The 22,715-nt window shown below is 39.6% G+C and overlaps 1 protein-coding gene across 4 annotated transcripts in view; it reads left to right on the top strand.

The window, feature by feature from the left end:
* Window positions 1-2,528: 2,528 nt before the first annotated feature.
* Window positions 2,529-22,715, top strand: part of CDK8 (cyclin dependent kinase 8) — a 69,082-nt gene continuing 48,895 nt past the window's right edge. For 2 of the 4 annotated variants that reach the window (XM_012569823.5, XM_002191830.6), the window contains exon 1: window positions 2,530-3,019. In XM_012569823.5, coding sequence (XP_012425277.1) covers window positions 2,892-3,019 — 128 coding nt within the window. In that variant the 5' untranslated portion in view covers window positions 2,530-2,891. Of the gene's footprint in view, window positions 3,020-22,715 lie in introns of all 4 variants that reach the window. The other 2 variants (XM_012569824.5, XM_072930587.1) reach the window with 2 other exon arrangements.

Here is a 22,715-nt window from a genome sequence, read left to right as displayed (position 1 = left end):
GGAATGAAAAACAGGCAGTAAGAGATAAAGCCTATCAATTGAAAAGGCCTCTGTGGGGATGGAGATCTGAGAGTCAAGAATACCAGAGCCTGGTTTTGTCTGTCTTTTGAAGAGCTGACCTCAAATTAAACTTTTCCTTGAAATTACATTACACTGTGACAGATTTTTAAAATGAAGCACAAAAAGTATGCAACTTTCCATGAAACAGAGTTAAAAGTTGACCTTAAAATGTCAATATTTATTTATCATTATAAAAAGAGCCAATGTGTGCTTTCTATTTCAAATCTCTCTTTAGTTGGAGACATCTGATGTGGTAAAATCAAACATTGGTTTCAATACCTGAAGTGGAAACAGAGCGAAGATGCAGTAGATTTATAGCTATACTCATTCTGGAAGGCATACAATTCAAATGGCATGTAAAACTAAGGAAAGAAACATTCAAGCAATTTTGTAAACATTCTTACATAAGGATCGACAATCTGGAAAAGAAGGTATCTCAGTGTGGTTTTGACTTCTTAGAGTTTGTCAAAGTCTGGAAATCTTTTCAAATGTTTTATGCAAATGTGAAACATAGCGCAGGTCATCAGAAAATGAATCTGGATTGTCTTTTCTTGCTTTCCTTCATTATCTCTTTCCTTTCTAAGCAGACATTGTTTGTCTTCCACATCCTGCAATGTTTCAGCTTGGGACTAATCCCAACCATTAATTACCATGCAGTAACTGGATCCATGTGGAGGAATTTGGATGTTCAATGCCTCCACAAAAAAATTATTAATAATGCAAAGAAGAGTACAAAGTTCCAATGTGTGGTTATTGCTACCTCCCCTGCTGATAGAACTGAGGGTAGTGAGCAGGCCAGAGGTACTGTACATGGTGGGTTTGGCCATGCAGGTTTGGTCCTTTACTGTCCTTGAAAATCCCCAAAGCCAAGCAGTCCCTGAAAGCAGAGATGGGGCTGAGACAGATGAACTTTGTGAGGTGGACGGCATCTTCCAGATTGCTTGATCTGTGCTATGCTGCCCTGACATGTTTGCTTGGTTGGTTTAATGAGGTGCTGGGCAATGTTCTTGTAAAATTTAGTTTAGTTGCTGAGCAAATAAAGTGTAATTTTGCTGCTTCTTTCAATTGCACTTATTTTTTGTAGCATATGCCTAATTGCATCATTCAACATACATAATATCCCGAACAACTACATAGGAACATACTGCAATTCCAACTGTGGGCATCTGACATGGGTCTGATTGAGTGATGCCAGCTCGGGAAGAGAGCACAACCCTATCCCCAGTTTTCAGGGATCAGTGCTAATGTGTAAATGAGAATTGAGATTTGTATTTGAAAACTGAGATGATTTCACAAGATTCCAGAATATGTTGTTACTTCTTTCAGTAGCCCTCACGTTCTGTGATGTCTCTAAGTTAGGGGATTTGAGTGCCCACTTGTTTACTCAATATGCTGCATTCTTGACATGAAACATGGAACATTTGTGCATGACTATGAAAAATGTCAAAAGCTGGGCTGTAATGAGAAAGATTGTTGTAGCTTTAGTTTAGTTTCAAGCTGCTTGTTCTACAAGATTACTGGCTGACTTTGTGTTGGATGGGTGACTCTGACAGCCATGGAAATTGGGAAATGCCCAGTTACTGGTGACATACAAGGGCCTTGCTAAACACAACAGTTTTTGTATTACATCCCGACAGCAGCCACACAGAGGTTTGTCAGCACTGTGACACCCATCTGTGTCTTGAGTGCTGTGAGCAGCCTGGGACACCACAATATAAGATATTAAGCTATTAGAAAGTGTCCAAAGCAAGGCAATGAAGATGGTGAAGGAGCGGCTGAGATCACTTGGTCTGTTCAGCCTGGAGCAGAGGAGACTGAGGGGAGGCTTTACTGTAGTCTGCAACTTTCTCATGAAGAAAGGGGACCAAGCACCGATCTCTTCTCTGTAGTGACCAGTGACAGCACCTGAAGTTATGGCCTGAAGTTGTGTTGGAGGAGGTTTGGGTTGGACATTAGGAAACAGTTCTTCACTCAGAGAGTGGTTGGGCACAGGCTCCTCAGGGAAGTGGTCACAGCACCAGCCTGACAGAGCTCAAGAAGTGCTTGGACAACTTTCCCAGGTACATGGTATGACACTTGAGGATGGTCCTGTGCAGGGCCAGGAGCTGGACTCGACGAACCCAAAGGATCCCTTCCAACTGAAAATGTTCTGTGATTATCTGATTTTGTCCATGTTCATGGTCGTGGAATTGTCTTAATTATAGCGATGCTAAGAGATGCTCAGAGCAGTAGGAACCAACTGCGTCTGCCCTCGCCAGCCTGGGTCGAGCCGGGGACCGGAATATTCACCGCAGCCAAGGCCCCGGGAAGCGACCGAGCGCCGCTCGCCGTGGCTGCTGATGGCGGCCCCGCGCTCCTCGTGCCCTGCCCACGAACTACAGCTCCCAGCATGCAGCGCGGCGCGGCCCGCCCGGCCTCCCTCCGCCCGTACTACACCTCCCGGCGTGCGCCTGCGCCCGCAAGGCACGCCGGGACGGCCCATTCCACGTGGTGCGCTGCCCGCGGCCGGGGAGGTGCCCGCGGTTTGCGACGTCCGTTTGCGGCAGCGCGCGCGGGCGCGGCCCCGAGAGCGCGCCCGGGACCGGCGGCGGAGCCGCTCCTGGCGTGGGGCGAAGGGAGGGACGGAGGGAGGGAGGAAGCGCCGGGGGCTGCGGCTCGGAGCGAAGGGAGCAGCCCCGCCGCTGGATGTTCCTCGGGGTGGCGCGGGGGCCTCCTCCTCCTCCTTTTCCTCCTGCTGCTGCTGCTGCTGCTGCCGCCGCCCGGTGTGTGCGGCGGGGCGGGGCGCGGCTGCCGGGGGCGGCGGCGGCGGCGGATCGCGGCGGGCGCCCAAGATGGACTATGACTTCAAGGTGAAGCTGACCGGGGAGCGCGAGCGGGTGGAGGACCTCTTCGAGTACGAGGGCTGCAAGGTGGGCAGGGGCACCTACGGACACGTCTACAAAGCCAAGCGCAAGGACGGGTGAGTGAGTGAGCGAGCGAGCGGCGCGGGACCCCGGCCCGCCCGCGCCCTCCTTCCCCCGGCCGCCTTCTGCCCCACAGGCTCGGCTGCCTCCCCGCCGCTCCCCGCCTTAGTGCCGTCCTTTCTCCGGCCCCGCCTGATCCCGCCCGCTGAGCCCCGCGCTAGCCCGGCCGGCCGGCGCCTTGTTCCCCCTGGGTGACTGCGAGCGTCGCCAGCCCCTCGGCGCTGTGCCGGAGTCGTGTTTCGGTAGCGGCTGGGCTTGCAGAAACAAATTTTGTGCCCGAGGAAAACCCTTCCCTTCATGGATTCTCGTTCTGAGTAAATCAGTGGCCGCTTATACTGTTCAGCCTGATCATCGGCTTCATAGAACTGTTGTTGTTGTTGTTTTTAACAATGCCTTTTTTAAAAATATGATTTATTACTTGTAGTCACCATTTTGGGTCGTCTTGCTGGCTGCTTCAGAAGCTAAAGTCTGCTCGTGCTTTTGGGGCTTTAGAATGCTTTAAACCACCTTTTGTGTATGACCAGTTCTTGTTACAGACCTGAGTAAATTAATTTATTGGCATAAACATTTTGAAGAAAGACCTAACGAAAATGTCATTTAGGTTTCCCTCTTCCGTGACATGGCATCACTTGCTGAACAGTGGAACAATAGGAAGCAGGGAGAGGAGAAACGGGAGAGGCACGGGGTGTTCCTGTAGCAGGTCCTAAATTTTGAATTGCATCTAGTCTTTCTCTTAAAGTCTCACTGCAGTGGTGCTCTGTATCCTGTCATTCAGATAAGGTGCATTTTAAAGTTCTGGCTATTATTTTTACATTGGATAAATAAACTTTTAAAGCAGGCAGTGGTCAGTCATGGCCAAAATACGATCTGGTTATGTTTACATAAGCTTTTGGTTCTAGAAGAAAATGCTCTGGCTATTGCCTAGAGGTAATGAAAATGGTTGCATCTTGTGTTGTCTCGTCTCTGTCTTAAATATGCTGATACTAATTACAGCACAGTTACTTCAGCCTGAATTTTGTTTGATGGTAGGAGTCAGGCAACTGCTTTTTTTTTTGCAGAACTTTTATATTTAGATCCTTCCAGCCGTTCATAGAATTTGGGCAAGATAAGAATTTTTACTTTCTATTCTGGGAGGGCAAGAGGAAAGAAAAGCCAGTTGTAAGTGTGATGGGCTGTTGCCTCAAGTCTCCTTATATGCAGGTACCAACGCTGCTGATATAGCCAGCCCTGGTTTCTGTGCCCATACCAAGATCTGTAATATGAAAACTAAGTCGAGGTACTGAAAGATATGGCTACGTTTCTGATGTTTATGTCAGGCAGCTTTGCAGCTGTTCAGCATGTTGGACTGCAGCAAGGTGTAGGGAATTCAGCATATCATACTACTGAAGCATTTCTGGTGAAATCATCGGTCTGCTTGATGTTGTTTGGGAGAGAGTGTTTAAAAATGCTGGTGGTAGTGCTGTTCTGAGAAATTTCAGGAAAAAATTGAATTATTTGCTTTAAAAATGGTTAGTTGCTCGAAGGTGGTTTTACAGTAGGATGTATATGTTTTTAAATCTTCACTCTTGTTGATGAGTGAGGAAATCAAGGTATGGTATTTGATTAAAATTTGGGGGAAAAAAAAAGATAAGCAATATATATTGCCTCCTTTTTTCTTTGCTTTGTTGTTCATTTAGTGCCTTGTTTCCCATCCCTTTCTGTAACACTTCCCATTTGCCTTTCTGATTTCTGAAAACTTCTTTTAAATACCCTGTGTAATTGCCCTTGCATGGTCACAAAAACATGTGAAATAGAAGCATCCATAGATGGTTTTGTAGCTTGTGATACATTTGTACATATGTGATCTTAAATTACAAGGGTGGAATTAGGATTAAAGTTGGAGGTTTTGTTTACATCCTTTTATCCAGAGGGAATCAGTTAAAGCAAAGAAGCAATTAATAACATTTAGTGATAACATTTAATGTTCCTGAAGCTGTAGTAATAGATGAATGGATGTTATGTCCTGGGGCATACCTGCAACCGAGTTCAGTATTTGTTTATTAGTACATGCATATATTCAAAAAGTACTCTTGCATTGTTTTAGTATTCCCCAAATGCTAAGTAGTGATGGATCAATCATTTTTTTAGTTGTTTCTATAGTCTATAGAACTCAAACTTTTTTTTTATATTTCCCTTAAAATTACAAGCATTCTTTAAACTTTGCTACATGAGTCTAATTCTTAATTTAAATAACACAAATCTTGGTAATTTTTAGAGTACTTTGAAGAGTGGCCTGCAGGACTGCGAATATTTTGTTAACAGTATTGGTTCAGCTTTTTCTTAAATGAAATTTTTTACTATGGATGACTAAGAGGTAGAAGGATCACAAAAAATAACTAAATTTTAGTAGTTCAGTTTGTGCAAATATATCTTCTAAGGACTTTGGTGATAAAACCCAGTTCAAGAATACTAGGAGCAGTGTCTGTAGTACAACTGCAGTCTTTGCCTCCATTTTTTTAAATTTTACTGCTTTCCAGGTTTTACAGCTGTCTCTGAGGCGCTGTAAGGCAATTGAAAACTAGATAGCAGCTCTGTATCCTAGTCCTAGGAAGTTAGTTGCATCACTTGAACTACACAGGAATATATTGGAGGACAGTCTTTCAGGAATCTTGATGGAATGAAAATCTTTCTAATGCAGGAGAGATGTCCTGTAGTATGTGTGCTGGTGACCAGATGGGAGTGTAACCAGGGTTTCTTTCATGCCTTGCTCCAAGATAAAAGCCAATCCAGCCCTGCGGTGCCCTCTGCCACAAGGTGAGGCTTGGGGTCTCTACTGGTCCATCTCAGAGGATCACCAGATAGAGCTCCATGGACGTTTCTCACATATTAACTGCCAAACTTGACCCAACTGAACACAAAATCAGCTCAGTGACAATGTCAGGCATCAAAATTGAGCCCTATCTGATGCACTGCCTGAAGCAAAATGGTATTCTGGAGTTTTTATTTTAATCTATTCTATTTTAAGTTTGTGGTCTGTCTATGTGGTTGAATCTTCCTGGCTTTTTATTGAATTATGGTATCTTTTTCATCTATGCAGTACCTGCAGTGGGCTCTAAAACCTGCTTAGAGCAAAATCTGTGAATTGATGGGCTTTATTTTTATACCAGAAAGGTGTACAAAGAAGCATTTTACTCTAATGGGAAGGGAACACAGGCATGGAATGTTGAGAATCAGTCTTCAGGTAAAGAGGCTGTTGCTCATCTCTAGTATTTGTAGGGTAGTTTACTTTTTTTGGGGGGGACCAGACAATGTCAGTTATTTCTTGCATATCAGTTGCCTTATGTGCCATTTGGGTGCTCACTCAGGAACACTGCTGAACCCAGCTATAAAATCTACCTATTTGACTTATGCTGGACTTGGAAAATATGGCAGCAGTTTTTGTTTGCTGAACTGACATGCAGATCTACTGTTTTTACTTTATTTCTCTGCAGCTCCCTAGGAGCTGAGTGCCAGTCACCGGCAGGCTGAGGTGGCAGGACACTGGGGTCTCTTGTGCAAGCCTGGCTGCTCAGCTTGTGCAGCACACGAGGTGCAGCCCTTCCTGGGACTGGCACCATGTGCTGAGCATGTGGTAATGTCCCAGCGGTGGTCCTGAGCTTACTGGGTTTGGTCTTGCACTGCTTTCTTGGCTCTCCCTTTTTATGGTACAGCTATAGTCAGAAATCTGAGAGAGAAGCCTATTCTATGGAGGAAGACTGACTGTTTCAGTGGTAATTTGGTGTGTTTCCAAATACTAATTTTTCCTGTTTATTGGATGTGGTTTGGATGAGAATAAGAAACTACTGAATATCCCTGTTAGGCAGTATCTAACTTTTTAATTACAACAGCAAAAAAATTAAATATTTGAGGGTCTTGAACTGTAAAAATGTCTCCTAGGGCTTTATTGAAAGCTTTCCTAAGAGCTTTGAGTGGTGACACCGAAGGTGGGAAACCAACACTTAAGCAAACTGGTGCTGTCCTAATTGTTGTCAGGAACTGTGAGAAGTGATGTTGGTCCCAAACACAAGTGGAGTTAGACTTTTTTTTTTTCCTAATTTCAGCATTTAGAGTTCTGTGTTGGAAATGTTGCTGTAGGTGGGGGAACATTTTTTTGATTTGAACCTACTGACACATTGTAATTGGCATGAAAATACATCTTTCATGCTTCAAGCAGTCAAATATTATCTACTTTTTTCTCCCCTTGAAGGTCTGTATGAGTTGTAAAAGAAGCAGAATGGTGGAAATCTAGTAGATGTCCAGTAAGTTATTGGGTTGCATAATCTCTAAGGCGGTATGTCATAGTTTCTACCTACCAATTAAAAGGATATTGCAAGAATTTTGATTCTCTCTCAGAAACTTTTGTATAAAGAGAAACTGAAGAGATGAGGAATCTTTATCTTGGAAAATAGAGAAGGCAGAACTGTTTAAGTTATATAAAATAATGAATGGACTGGGTAACGTGCAAGATTCTTGTGCTATTCTTGTTTCACAGCATTTGAAGATGGATGACCTGGAATGTTTTTGGAGAACATAAAATATTTTATTGTAGTGTAGATAAACTGCATTACCCATTGTCAAAGGGTAAAGATAACAGCGTAGTGTCTGTTCTGTAATGTTGTCAAAACCAGTCACTTCTGACCGTTGTAACGTGTTCTGACTGTTGCAACTGTACAAGTTAAGATGCTTGCTTAGATATCAGGCCAAGCTCTGGAATTGATGCAGAAGAGCCTGCTTTTGCTTGCTTCAGGAATTCTGAGTTTTGGTGGTGGTTTTTTTTGGTGTTTTTTTTTTGTTTTTTGGTTTTTTTTGGTTTTTTTTTTAAACACTAAGCCACTTTCTGGCTGTTCCTAAGGTGGTTAGCAGATTAGTTCCAGTTTGTCTGTGTTTGTGAGGGTGTATTGATTGAGTTACAGTGGATAAGTAATCACTTACTTCATCAAGGTCTATATCAAACTGATATTTACTGAGAGGTACATGTCGGATTAAGCTTCCTTTTGACTTATAGGTGGGGTAACTGAGAGGCGTTTTAAAAACTTTTATTCTATTCTTAGTCTCATGCAAAGAGTGAGATGTTATAATTTACGCTATTACTAACTATTTTCTAATTATAATACATTATGAGCATTTCTTGGCTTTGAGAATTATCTACAAATTAATTTCCCACATTACATAGAGTTTGGGAGTGCCACAAGTAGAGGTAATGAGTTAAAATTTTACTTGGTGAGTGAGAAGTGAAACAGTGGGGCTGGACTTGACGCTTCCTGATTAGTTTGGTATGGAGCCTTTACAGGAGTTATATAATGAACCTCATGCTGTTAGTTTTCACTATAAATTTCCAGACAACTCTTGTCTTCTCTTAGTGGTGATTTTGTTGTTGTTGTTTTTGGCTGAATGTTTGTGTGTTGATTTCAACTGTTTAGACCCAAAGCAGTTGGTGGAGATTGCAGGCAGGTGGTGAGAACCGCAGAGCTGGCATGCAAGCCTTTGGCTTCTGACTCCTGTCAACAATGGTGTGGAATTTCTAAATGCCACAAACTTTATTTATGTATGTAATATGTGGTATTATCTTCTTAAAATATATGCCCTGAGTCTCTTTTGGATCCTTCACTGTAGTAGTTACAAAGTTCCTAATTAAACTGTATCTACATAATGAGGTAGGCATGCCATATTGCATAAAGTCTTGTGCTCTTACATTTTTCTGGTCAGCCACTCTTTTAACTGTCTTCCATCTTCTTCCTTCCCTTCTCACCTGGTTACATGGCTCCAGGCTTTATAGGTTTTTAAGGTCGTGTGGTTGAGAGAGTCCTGCTGTGGCCTTTGGACCTTATTTGGTGTGATCTTTTGTTATCTTGTCACAGAAGTGTTGATTTATTTTCATACCCTGCATCAAAGGTGAGTTGGTATTTCATTTCTACCTGAAGCTTATGACAAGTACAGAGAAGAGGCTGTGAAAGTTTTGTTGCAAAACACAAAAAAAAAATCCACCAAATGTCTCCATGTAGTTTGATTCTGGACTTTCAAATTACAGTAATATATGTAAATAGTTGGGGCATGGAATGGCTGTCACATGCGTGCGATTTTCCATTGGAGAGCAGGGGTTAGTTTTTGGGGGTGCTGATTGTACAGGAGGTGCAGGTTGTCAGAGAACACTGCTGCTAACAAAAGGCTTGCTTTTCTTTCTGGTAGCCTCCTACTGTAAAGCAATCTTGAGTAGAAGAGCCTGTGTTTTGTGAGTGGATGTGAATAAAGTTTCAGTTTCAGGCTTCATCCTCCCGGTGCTGTACCTTCATGCTCCTCTCCCCCCACCGTCCCCCATCTTTTCTTTGTGAGCTTGGCAAGTAATGCTGCGTGTTGCTGCTACATGCAGGCTGATAACCATTCAGGAGGGTTTTGTGTTCTGCCTGGCTAGCCTGCTGTTCTCTCTTGTCTCCTCCAAGGCTCAACAAATGGTTTCTGAGACCTTGTCAAGCCCTATAATAGCACATTAGGGATTACAGCCCTAGCTTTATTCATAGTTACAATTTTTTGTTAGGCTATTTGGGAATGAATTGCTAACTTCTGTGTTGAGGCTTCCCATTTGAGAGATAGCTGCTTGAATTTGGAAGTCATTAGATGATCTTTAAGATCCCTTCCAACACAAACCATTCTGTGATTTTATCAATAAATATATAGAATTTTATACAGAAGCATATGAAGTCCTTAGCAGCTTATATAGGAAAGGTGCTGGATATACCTTTTAATAGTCTGCTTTTTTTTTTTTTTAACAGAGGATTCTACTGATGTTGCCCTATTGCATGGGTTTTAATTTTTTTTTTTTATATCCTAGTGAAAGACTGACTTAATCATAAGAATATTTGGATGCCAAAGAGTGCTTGTAAAATTATGTGTGATACTCAAGCAAAAAGATACTGCTGTTCAGAAAACAGTTTCTATTCAACAGCTTCTTAACAACCTTGAGTGTTAAGTGGTAGTATGGCAAAGCATATTGTGCAGTCAGTTTAGAATTTGCAGGAAAAGAACTGTATGAGCTATGATTAAAGCTGCAGATACTTTTTAAAGGACAAAATGTTCAAGAGAGCATAATGATTTTCTCAACTACAGATGCTAGCCTAAACATCAAAAATTAAAATTATCCTTGAAAAAATACACGTTTTGTGAGCAGGCAAGAACACAGCTAAAGGTCACTGAAACAATCTGCCTGTTTTTCTGGGAAAGCTCTGCTGTGTGCTTGTAACACCTTGCATACAAGATGTTGACATTTGAATAAAGGACACTTGAGAGTTGCTCTAAAAATGAAGACTCAATTCATTACTGTCTGTGTGAAAAATAAGTGCAGCTGAGAACTTGAAATATAAAAGGATCTGAATTGCAGAAAGCTCTTGATTCCACTTTGTATTTCTGGCCAAGATACATTTTTGGTGAGAGGCATAGCCTTACCCTGTGACTGGGAAGCCCTAGCTTCAGATGTACTTCCAATTACAATTTGTATTCAGATAACTGGATAATCCCACAATGAAGCCTTGGAAAGTCAGGTTTCATCAACTGTGTTTTCTCACAAAACTTCTATGCAAGGTATGGAGCTTAATCAAAGCAACTGGAGCAAGCTTTACCTGGGGGGACTTGAAGACAGAAAGGCAGCAAACTTGTCCCTGACTGTAATTTGAATCTTATCTAACTTTTTGTACTTGAACAGCTTGGCTTTCAAAATCTCTCATTTCTTTTTGGGTGAACATCAATCCTATTTAAGCAGGGTTGAACAAAACAACCCCTCGCAATTAAATGTGCTAACAGTGCCATTCACTGTTATGTTAGTTCCATTGTATGAAAGCCCAACTGGAAGCTTATGTGACTCTGCCAGATGAGTGTCAGATACCAAAAGACATTAAAAAAAGACCAGCTATTGCAACACGGAAAGGTCTGTGGGTAGAGTGTAAGGGCGGGGGAACAATATCATTAGGGCTGCATTTACATCTGCCTGACTTGTTTGCCAGTGCTGTGTTGGATCAGTGAGGCTGCAAAGCAGAGAATACAGCAAGGAGCGGCTTGTTAAGCCTCATTTAATTTAGGTGGGTGCTTCTGGGTGGGAAGAAATGCCAAGACAAATCTTCATGGTAGTGAGTAGTAACTTAGTGAAACAGATAGGGCATGCACAGAGGGGGGATCAGTTTGGGACCTGGTCTACAGTAGGGTAAGATTAGATGCAAACCAATACTACTGAGGACTGTCTGTGACAAAAATGGGCTGTTCTTTGCTCCTGGCGTATGCCAAATCTATACAGGGTTAAAAAAAAAAATCTGCTTGAAGTACCACTTCAGTTAAAAAAGAAAATATGAGGGGTGGTGGTGGGAGGAGATGGCCTCTCAAAGCTAAGATAGTGAAGAGTTGCAAGCTACTGGGAACAGTTTTTGAAGTTTTGCTGGGCTCTCAGTGACTGAGGGTGAGTAGGTATTCTAAACCTATCAATTAAAAAAATGTGACATGCTGAAATAGTAGAATAAAGGAAGCCCTTGGGAATGAGGATATGTTCTTTGAAAAATTAAGTCTTCTGTGGAGGATGAATAAAGAAATAGGAGCTAAGTGAATGTAGACATTATGAAATAACTTAAAGGATTAGCTGTGAAGACAGTGATTGAAGGATCTGTCTCAAACTTAGGTATTCATGGAGTGCAGACAGTTGTCAAGGTGAGATATCTTTGCACATCAGAAGGAGCAAGTTTCTAACCAGAAAGTATAACCCTGTGCTTTAAATAGTCCCAGTTATGAAAGACTGGAAAGGGGCAGTGGTGAAATGAGATTTTGAAAGGACTTTCTGGAAAAGTGGAAACTACTAATTGGTTAGGTGACCCAAAAGCAGAGATAGTGGACCCATGATAGGTGCTGAGATGGAGAGAAGGGTCTTGCAAAACACATTCAGCACTTTATAAGTCTATTAAAATGCATCAGTAGAATTAATATACAGACTAAAGACAATGCAGTTAATGTAATATTAACTATATTTTCAAAAGGCATCTTGTTAAGCTTCCTACCAGAGACTAGAGCTGAATTTAGAGATGGTCCGTCTCTGGATGCAGAAGTTAGAGATGTGAAATAATGGTGAGAAGTCATTAGTGGTATCTCCCAGGAATCTGTGCTGCTCAGAAGTTTTGTTTGGAAATCACTTGCCATAAATAATTGGGGAGAAGCTTTGCTGATGAGTGTTGTTACTTGGGATACTGAAGGCAAGGAATGATCATGATGCCTTTACCCTGAGTATCACAATCTTCCAATAACACGTTTTACTTGATGTGGAGCTATTTATTTGGGAAAAAGGTCATTTTTTTACACACACACAAATTAATTATCATTTAAGAAAACAATTGTGAAATTTATAATGACATTTTCATGAAACTGCCAGTTCAATGCAAACAATTGCTAAAAAGCGGAGAGAATCACAGAACTTGCTAGCAGTGGAATGGAGCACAAAGCACAGTGCCATTGTTGCTGTAAGTCTTATTTTCAGTATTGTAGGTGCTTCTAATCCCTTCATCACAGAACCAACAGCATTACTCAGAAATGTGGAGCAGTAGTGTGTGAAAACTTCAGTCATTCCCATGGACAAGGATTTTTTTGTCTGTGAGAGCAAGGGACAGTCAAAGTCTCTAAAATCTTGAGTGTCATTGAGAAGAAACAGTTGTTCAGTGACTGGATACATTTCTGAAAGAGAATTCCCTTAAGGGCAAATAAATAAGCAAATATAATCTGTGGACTTGTAGCTCCTGCAGTAGTAAGTTTTTGACTGTTAGGCTTTTTTTAAAGCAACAAATATGTTGCTTCTTCTGGGTAAACCAAGTAATGTCATAGATTTGACTACTGAAGAAAAATGGACCAAAAATAGAAATTACCCAATGAAATTATGGTTTTCTGGAGTGTACACCTGTGCTTTAGCCCAGTTTGTTGTTGATGCTTTGAAATGCTGTGCGCTCTTTATGCAGCTTCTAGTTTCTGAAGTGGTACAAATACTGAGGTGACTTAAGAGCAACCTGAGAAGAGAAGGAAAGTGCAGATGAATTACAGCAATCTTTTCCTTTAGAGATAATTTGTATGGTCACATGTTGTTTTGTTTCCTCTAAAAGTACTGGTAGGACTGCCATGACCTTTAGTAAAGCACCACGGTGGAGCTTCGAGTCTGGAGCGGGGGTCTGCTGCCCATCAGCTAATCTCATAGGAATGATCTTCATAATTGTGTGGGTTTAAAACCTAGGTTTTAGGCTGGCTGTCAAGTTACAGCTTCGTGTATGAAGAGAGGAAAAGATAACCAAATCCCAGGGATTCTCTGCTCTGTGGAAATTTTGTGCTGGTGCTAGTTGCAGGCCTATGGGCAAGATGGGCTTTATTTGGGTTGTTTTTGTCTTTTTTTCTGTTTTTTGATTTATGGACAACCATTCTTCTTGCAGTCTTACCACTAGAAAGCAGGGTGTGAAGCAAGTGGTATCTTGCTTTTTTTCCTCCTTCTCCACCTCCCTTCTCTACTCATACCTTTGCAGTCTTTTGCTCTTACCACATACTTTGTTAGTTCTGGTTTTGATATTCCTTGTACCCTACTGTAAATGGACAGAATTAGCTAACTCATGTTAGTTAACTTACTTAACATTGGTTAACTTCTTTTTTAGAAGTAGCTAACTCTTAGGAAAATGCAGGAATGTGGCACAGATCAGAGCTGGCATAAAGGAAGGGAATTTTTTTGGCTGGGAGCAGCAAAGCAGAGATGTTGAGAAAACACTTTCCTTTTGACAGCAGCAAATTCTTAGATCTGAAGAACCACATGTACAGTGCATCATTGAATTTACTTGGTTGCTTTGAACTTCCTGCCAAACTACATGTTGTGGCAAAAGTTGTTAATTAAAAAAAATCTAAGAACAAAAGGAAAAAGGAATCAGTAATTGCCATTTACCACATCAGCCATCTCAGAAGCCCTTGTGTTTATTGGCCCTTGCTGTTGATGGTTTTTCCTCCAGCTTAGGAAATTACTTTTTCTTCACTCACTAAAAGCTCTGACTATTGGAGGATTTATTTTGAAGTAGAAAGTATTCTTAGCATGAGCCTTGCTATCTAAAATATAATGATGCTGTTCTGGCCCAGCGATCTTGCCATGTCCTCCTAAGTATTTTGGGAATGGAAAAAATATTGATGCCTTAGCTAGACCTTTAATAAATTCAGTTCTGTTAATGCATTTTCCCCTGGACTAATTTCTTTGTGTTTGCATTGTGGTGAGTAATATGGGCTTTTATTTTCGCATGACATCTTGTAAAATCAGATCCAAGTCCATGAAACCAGCTTCAGTGATGAACTGTGCACTTTATATACTTCTGTCCTTTTGTAAAGGTTTTTCTTTTTGCTTTTTTTAAAGCACATAGTCTAAAAATTGCATATTCAAGTGTAAGAAGACTCATTCTGAAGCATTACTTTCAGGATAAGCTATATGGGTGAGGGGGACAGCAGGGGGCTAATAGCAACAATCAAGAGCACAAACTGTCTTTTTTTCCCTGCTTTTGCATGTGCTGTCTTTTGCCTCTGCTTTTTTCTGTGCATCATGTACATGTCTTCGAAAGGGGAAGAAACCCAACCATTACCATGCAAAATTTATTGAAATTTTGCCTTAGAGAGAAGTTTAATTTTTTTTCCTTCTGCTAGATTGTTTAATGTTTACATTTTTAATATGATCTTTCTGCTAGACCTTAAGTTTTTAATTCAGGTAGAACTTACCAGCAAACTTGCAAGATATTCACTACCTAGCGTTAAGGTATATATTGTTGTTACATCTCTGGAAAAAAAGAATTGAAAGGAGAGAACAGCAGGGTAATTAAAATGAAATATGAAGTTTCTGTCAATTTTTCTGAGTTTGCAATGTGCAAGTTTTACAGGAGTGCTGTATTGTTTAGAGGCTTCATTCAGGCCTAGCAGACTCTAGACTGTTGATCACCACTTTTTTTTTATTGGTTTTTGGTTTTTTTAACATGCTTCTATGCATTTTTATTCATATATTTTTGTGTATCTCACATTTGAAGTTGAAGAAGTAAATAACATGTATTTGTGTATAAATAGGAAAGCAGTCCGAAATCTCCCCTTTGGGAGTGACCACTCTTGAGTGTGTTTGTGTATAAATGGGGAAGCAGTCCGAAATCTCCCCTTTGGGAGTGAGCACTCTTGAGTGTGTGACACTTTAAAGAGGTCCTGATACTGGCATCAGTATTAGAATGGGTGGAAGATGCTGCTTTTAGTGGCAAGGACAAATATGTAAGAAGTCATTACTTGATGAACTGAATTTATTCTCATCTACTGATTAACTAGTACCAGCTGCACTTTATTCCCTTCTCTTCCTGGAAAGAGATCTTCCTTTATTTTCATGTTCTCTTTGCAGGTAACTTTGTAGAGGAGAGAAGAGTTGTAAACTACTCTTTTTGGCTGAAATGCTTAAAAAAATAGTTCAGAGTCACAGATTTTCTGTCTCAGTTGTATTATTCATAATTCTTTCTCATATATTAATATATAAGAGGCTTTCATGACAAAATCTGGGATTTTATCTCCTTTTTGGCAGATTTCTCCCTTGAAAAGAACAAACTAGAATTTATGATGGGATAAACTTTAAGCTGGTTGTAAATACATTTAAATACTTCGGGCTTGAATAAATCTGAACTTTTAAAAGTAGTCATGCTTTAGTTGTGTGGCACATAGTTTGTAATAGAAAAGATAATGTTAACCTATTTCCTGTAGGTTTAATGCATGTTATAGAACTACTGCATTTTTCAAAATGCTTAAGTTCAGTCAAATGAAGAAGCAGTAATTTGAGCTAATATTTATCTTCTGATTTGGTTTTGTCCAACTTATTTTAGCCAGTTTAGCTGAAATGTGCTCACTAGAGAAAACCCGTGAGTGGCTCTTGTAAAATTAAGTATTTGTAGAACAATCAAATATTGGAAATTTGTATTCATAATATGCATGGAGTATCAGTAAAAGTAAAATAACTTTCAAAATAAACCTCTATAAGAGAAGAACATAATTTTAGTTTATATTGTTTCCGTGTTTTGAAAAATATGTGGCTTTAGCTATGGTGAATTTTTCCAGTGATCATAATTACTTCTGCAGGGGGTGCTGCACTTAGCTAGCAAATGTGAAATACACTGCATCCGGCTGATTTGGGGAAAAAAAGTAATGGTTAGAAGATAATCTAATGCCATCTTAAATGTGGATAGGAACTACTGTACTTCTGCTATGACTTCTTTTTGTTTTTAGGTAAGTCTGGTGTTCATCTGAGCACTCAGCAGGCCACTTCAATTATTATAAGTATTAATGTGGCAGAAAGTGTACCAGAGGAAAATCTGGAAATACCTTTCTGAGTAAGGTCAGAACAAGCCCTGAACGAGCTCCTCTCCATCAGAAAAGGAGTGCCTGGGCTCTAGCACGAAGGACAGGAGTGTCTGTGTGTATGAAAAAGGGGTTGTTTCAGCAGCAACTCATTGACTCAAAGCAAGCCATTGTGCAAAACTTCTTGGTATTTTTCAGTTCTTTTTGTCAGCATAATTGAAAAACATGTTGATATATGAAAACCAGCAGGTTTTGTTAAAATAAATTACAAGAATATGAAGTGGTTGTCATTGCATCATTGTTAGCTCAGATATTTTTGAGAGAATTATTTATAGGATTTTGTTCTTTTATTTTAGGATTACCTGAAGGTACAGGGTCAGTGATGAGACTTACTGTGTGTGCTCATTAGCTTGACAAAAGTTTTGACCTAAATGTGTTTCTCGGAAGTCAGGTGCTTATAGTGTGATTTCTCAGCTGTTGTACCCAGTAGCTAGTATCCTTTTTTTTCCTGTACAATTTATTTTCTACTGATGCACATATTTTTTGCTACTTGACTGTTAGCCTCTGTCTTCACAGAACTGTTCTATCTCATTCTGCAGAGTTATACCAGTTCAGCATTGTACATTGAAATGTATGCAGTGGTAACTGCTGGGTTCCATACATTCAAATGTCTTTAAAATTTGAAACTTTTCTCATTCTCAGCTGCTGTGACAATGACCCTTAGTAAATTTAAATTTTACTGCATTCTTCAGTTTTAAAGGCAGTTTACATACTTGTTGAGGATTAACCTCAGCAGCTCAGCCCCATGCAGCTGCTTGCTGTCCAGGCTGTCTCATTTGGCCCTGCATATATGATGAGATCATGTCACAAGCTTTGCTAAGGTCAAGGTAACATCCAGTTCTTTTTCACTGTTGTCTCATTGTATGGGACACTCAGGTTGATGAGACACAGTTTATCTCTGGAAAATCCTTGCTAGTTGTTCCTAGTCATTTGCTTTCCTTAAAGCTTCCAAGGAGGGTTTGCTGCATAACTTTTTCATAGACTTGAGATTCGACTGGTTGGCCTATAATATCACTGAACCTTTTTGCCCTTCTCAAAGAGGGTTGTGATATTTGCCTTTTTCCAATGATCAGGAATCTGCCGGTGTGCACTGTGACCTTTTGCAGAGAGCAGAGTGGCTTTGCAATGACATTTGCCAGCGCTGTTAAGTACCCTTAAATGCAGCCCACCTGGTCACCCAGACTTGAGTGTGTCCAGTTTGTTGACATTGTCCCTAATTTGGTTTTCATCTACTTCCTTTCAGCAGAACTGTGCCACTAGTGTTGGGAATGTGTAGTTGTGAAAGTGTGCTGTGATGTGAAAACAGATGCCAAGAAGGCACTGAGATCCTAAGCCTCTTGTGTCCTTTGCCCCTTGGCTCTCCAACACACTGGGTTGGTAGTTAATAGGTACAAAATGCAAAACAATTAGAATTCCTAGTGTAAATAACTTATTCTGGCAAGATTTAGTGCACGAATGTGGTGTTGATAATATCTGTGGGAAACAGATAATTCTATTCTCGTAAGTCATCATTTGAATAGATACCAAGTCTGTCCTCGTCTTGCTGTGTTTTCTAGAAAATTATGTGTTCTTATGGTTTGTATTTAAATGTTTGCTGTGGTTGTATCATGGGCATTTAGTATCAAAGTATTAAATCTTTCAGTTTCAAAATCTGCGTTTGTGCATTTATAGTTTGCAAGAACTGAATTATTACTTCCTGTAGATTTCATTGGATCTCTTGTATGACTAGAGTGATTCTAATTTATTGAAAAATAAATCCAAAAATTATCACTTTTGTGACTTGGGAGAAGAGACAGGGAATGATGCCACAAAATGAAAATGCCAAGTCTCCTAAATGTTACACTTTGCTGTTGTGTTTGATTTTCATAATTTAACATGTAGAATTAAAAAAAAACTACACATTTTATTAGTAGGCTTACCTTTCATTATCAGGTTTTTTATATTTTTAGGGAATAAGAGGCATAAACAGTTAAGAGATTCCTTAGTTTTCTGTAGAAGAGATACTGCATTTATAGTTCCCTTTGGTAATTGAAAACTTAAGTGTCTGTTTCCCTCACATGTTTAACTGCAGTCAGATTTTGCATCTTCTTCTTTATAGATAAACCTAATTATACATTGTGACCGGTTAATTTTGAATTTGAGATTTTTAACTGTAAAATAAATATAGAATGATCATCACTGATTTAAAGACTTTGGTACTTTATTCTGCTATATTTATTACTCAGATGAATTTTGAATTGTTCTGATGATCTGAATAAAGGATATATTGTAATGTTGTGTCAATACAATTCTACAACATTTTTGGTATGTAAGATGAAATAACTTTTTTTTTTTAATCTGCCTTTTGTGTAATAGGCCTCCTTTCTTTTACTTGTGCACAGATTAGGGTTTTGTTTCCCCCCAGAGGCCAAATATTACTTATGATGCCGTTGTACTTCCAAATTCAATAGAATGTTGAAAATGACAATGTTAAGAAGCAGCATTATAATAAAAACTTGAAACTCTTAAAGATGGCAACTTTTTGATTTAGTTTGCTCAAACTGTAAGAGCAACACCTTTTATACTTTCTTAGGGTAATTTAGTAGGTTTTTTTTTTTTGCTGTTGTCATTAAAGTCTGCTCAAAGTGGTATTGAGGGTAACCATTTTTTCCAAGTTGGCACCTCTCATGTTAGTGTTGTCCCTCTGAGGATTTTCCACAAGGTTATGTAGTTTGATCATGACTGCAATAAGTTTTGTTGTTGTTAGCAGCAGTGTACAAAGTGAGTTTTCTTATTCTTGCTGCTTTCATGCCACATGTTACTATTGGGGAGCACCACAGAGTTGAAGATACCTAAGAATACTTAAGTGCAGGAAAGTACGAATAAATCGGTATGAAAATAAGTTTTTGCAGATTGACCAGCTTCTCTAAACGTACTGGTAGGTGCTTACTGGTAGGAGCTGCTGAAATTACTTAATGTTTAAATTCCAGGCAGCAGGGGAAGAGAACAGATTTTCCCAACATGAGCTCTCTGTTAGAAGGAAGAAATTTAGTTGAATTGAGTCTTACTGTGACCTTAAAATGCAGCCTGCTAGGTGGCCCATTTGGTTACTCAAAGTTGACTGTGGAAGATGCTTATAAACAGGATTGCTTTCCATTCTTTTTCTTCTGTTTTGTCTTTGAATGTCTCTTTATCTTCAAACATCTCCTTATTTTCAGAGACGGAAATTGCCCATGTCCAAAATCATGGAGAAGCCTTGGGCTGCATTATGATTCTAAACAGACTATTGGCAAAATATTTTATTAAGTTTTGTAAAACAAGCTTGCTAATAGAGTTTGGCACTCCTGCTTACCACTCCCTTTAAAAAGTATTCCCCCAATTGCCTTGGCTCCCAAAGCATTACATTAGGTTTTTCAATGAAAATATTACTTCACTTAAAGGTGAAAGTAGGATATTCCTACTTCTGTAAATGGAAAAGCTGGTAGTTGTGTATTTGGTAATCATGGTATTTTAGCAGCCTCAGCGTAGAACATGTTAGTAGTGGGTTAGGAATTGGTTTATTACTTTGTATCTCAACTGTGCCGGCACAATTAAGAGAATTTAAGTTTTAGAAGTCTTTGGTTATTTTTTATCTCATTCTGGAGTAGGGTGTATCGTGGGTGCTAAAAAAATGCTTTATCCCTAAACTTATTTTCCTTGTTTTTGCCATGCTTCTATTTTTCTAGGCTGCGTGGGTAGGCTGAGGACCCAGCAGAGGCGACTTAGTCCGAGTTCCCACATGCAGCACCTGGGCAGAGCAAAGCAATGGAACAGTTCATTCCCCACAGCCCTGGGTCACTGTGAGGGCAGAGCAAGATTGGGCTTTGAAGCTCTTGGTTTCAGCTCTTAAAATGGTCTTTAATGTGAGAAGATTAATTTTCAGAGATTTCATTCATTACTTTGAGGAGACCAAATGCTGTATTCTTTAAGCCAGCCTGTCAAATTTCAGCATTGAAGCCCGGATTGTGGAAGAGTTAACATACACAGCTAAAAGAGTGTTCTTCCAGTTTTGTTCTAGGAAACAGCTGAGGGTTTTTTCCCCTAAAAATTTCCGGAGAAGGTATGCCATCTGGTATGGAAAATTTTAGTCCAGATTTAATTTGGCAAAAATTTGACCAATTAAAAATAGTTGTACCATCTTAAGTGTATGGCAGGCTTCACTGTTGTAATATCACTAGATTTATGGTAGTACCACATGTTAACACTGACTTGTCCTTCAAATACCTTGAAATCTAAGCAGATGAGCAAGAGGGCAATGCGAAGAACCTTCAATCTGGCCCATTTTGCTCCCTGTTCTATCAGTGGCAATGCATGTAACAGAAGCTCTGTGGTAATGCTTCTTTTGAAATAGAGATCTCTCCAAACACCTCAAAACGAAGTAGATGAGCATGTAGGGCAATGAAAATAAGCTATAGTCCAATTCTTTCTGCTTCATATTTCTGTTGAGTGACAGCTGGATAGCCATTGCTTGCTAAGGCAGGTAGAGGATAAAACAATTTTTAGCTGTGAAAATTTCCTTCTTTTTCTATCTGCAGCATTTGAAATATCTGCTGTAAAGCAGCTTGGGGTTACGTTCAGAAGCTGCTCATGGAGAGGTCCATAACTACCTTATCCACCATGGGTTTGTGCTAATATAATCTTAAAATCAAATTACCAAAGATCATCAAAATATCAAATTGTGTGATTTGATCTTAAATCTCTTTGTGCTTTTGATCCCTGTCATATTCTTACATCATGAGTTGCACAGCTCAGTTGTATGCTTAGTATCATAATGGTTTCTTGGTTTGGGGCTTCATGCAACTTATTTTAGTCTAAGTTGTGTGGAGGTATGTACTCTGGGAGACTGTGTAACACCTTGTCTTGGCCACATAAGAGTTTGTGCTCAGCATTGTCTTTTTCTCTTCCAGGCTGGCAAGTTTTAGGGTTTTATTACATGGAAGCTTCTTAATGCCTTTTTTTTTTTTTTTTTTTTTTTTTTGTGTGTGTCAAATGCTGTGTATTTTCTTGTCTTTTCTCTTACTGCATCCATGTAATTGGCCCCTTACTGAAACCTTCTCTTGTCTGCTTGCTGTTTGTTCTTTCTCCTCATTATCTGTGTTCAGATTTTGTCCATTAATTTCCCACTTTTTTTTCTCTGTTCCCTAGGTGGTCATGAATAGGGAAAAGTGGGTATTTTAGGTAGGAATAAAGTAAATCAAAGTTTTACAGATGGTGAGAGCTGGAAGAAACAAGTGCATTTGTTCCCAGTCCTTAACTACAGCTTGGTTTTATTTGCCTTAAGGATGGTTGAATTTCATTTTTTTCAGGGTGGCTCTTCACAGCTGTGAAAGATGGAGTCATTAGAAATGAATAAGGCTTCTTATGTAACCTAGAGGTTTGAGGCTATAAAAATGCTCCAAATATTTAAAGCAATGCTGTTAAGTGTCATACCCCCCAGGAATACTGTGGATGTCTGCCCAGAAGTGGGAAGGACAAGCACTCCATCTCTTAAAAGCTTTGAATCTTTGAGGCTAAGAATGAGAAGAATTCAGTACCTTCTTTTGCTGCAGTGTATCTCTTCCTGATTTTGCTTTTGGTATCTGGAATTACTAATAGGCTTGCATTTTCAATAAGTGACTCTAAGGTACAGGTTGAAGTACAGGGAGGTCACGGTATTGTTTTTATAAGTGGTGTGTACATTTGAAGCTGAGCAAACTTTCATAGACTCATAAAATGGTTTGGATTGGAAGGGGCCTTTAGGGTCATCTAGTTCTAACTCCCCTGTCAGGGACAGGGACAGCTTCCACTGGAATCCACTTCTGGATTCTTCAGAACATCTAATATCTGGTGGAGTTTTTTTATTAATCTTGGCAGTTTCATTTGCAGTTTGGTACCTAGGGGAAAGAAAAGGTATTTTAATGTGACATTAGTTCTAGGCTGATCAAGAATTTATTAAAATATGGGTAAGACTTACTGTGTCTTAGAGTAATACATTTATGTGCAATAAATAAGCCTAGGCTTATTTCTAGTATGTGGTAATTGTTTGCTTTGTTTTCTTTTTAATAAGAGAAGGAAGAAATGGAAGAACTGTTAATTATTGCATTTAGAAAATAAAGTTTTATTTACTCAATCTAATAAGAGCAGACTTATATTTTAACCTTATCAAGGTGTTGTGGTTGGCTTACCATTTAGCTCGATATCCAGACATTTAACTAGTAAAAAATGAGAAGAAAATAAGATGCATAATTTCCAATTGTATAATTAAATTTCATATAT

The sequence above is a fragment of the Taeniopygia guttata genome, chromosome 1 (genome assembly GCF_048771995.1).
Source record: "Taeniopygia guttata chromosome 1, bTaeGut7.mat, whole genome shotgun sequence".
In the NCBI taxonomy this organism is placed as follows: domain Eukaryota; kingdom Metazoa; phylum Chordata; class Aves; order Passeriformes; family Estrildidae; genus Taeniopygia; species Taeniopygia guttata.
This window is presented reverse-complemented; position numbering and strand designations above follow the sequence as displayed.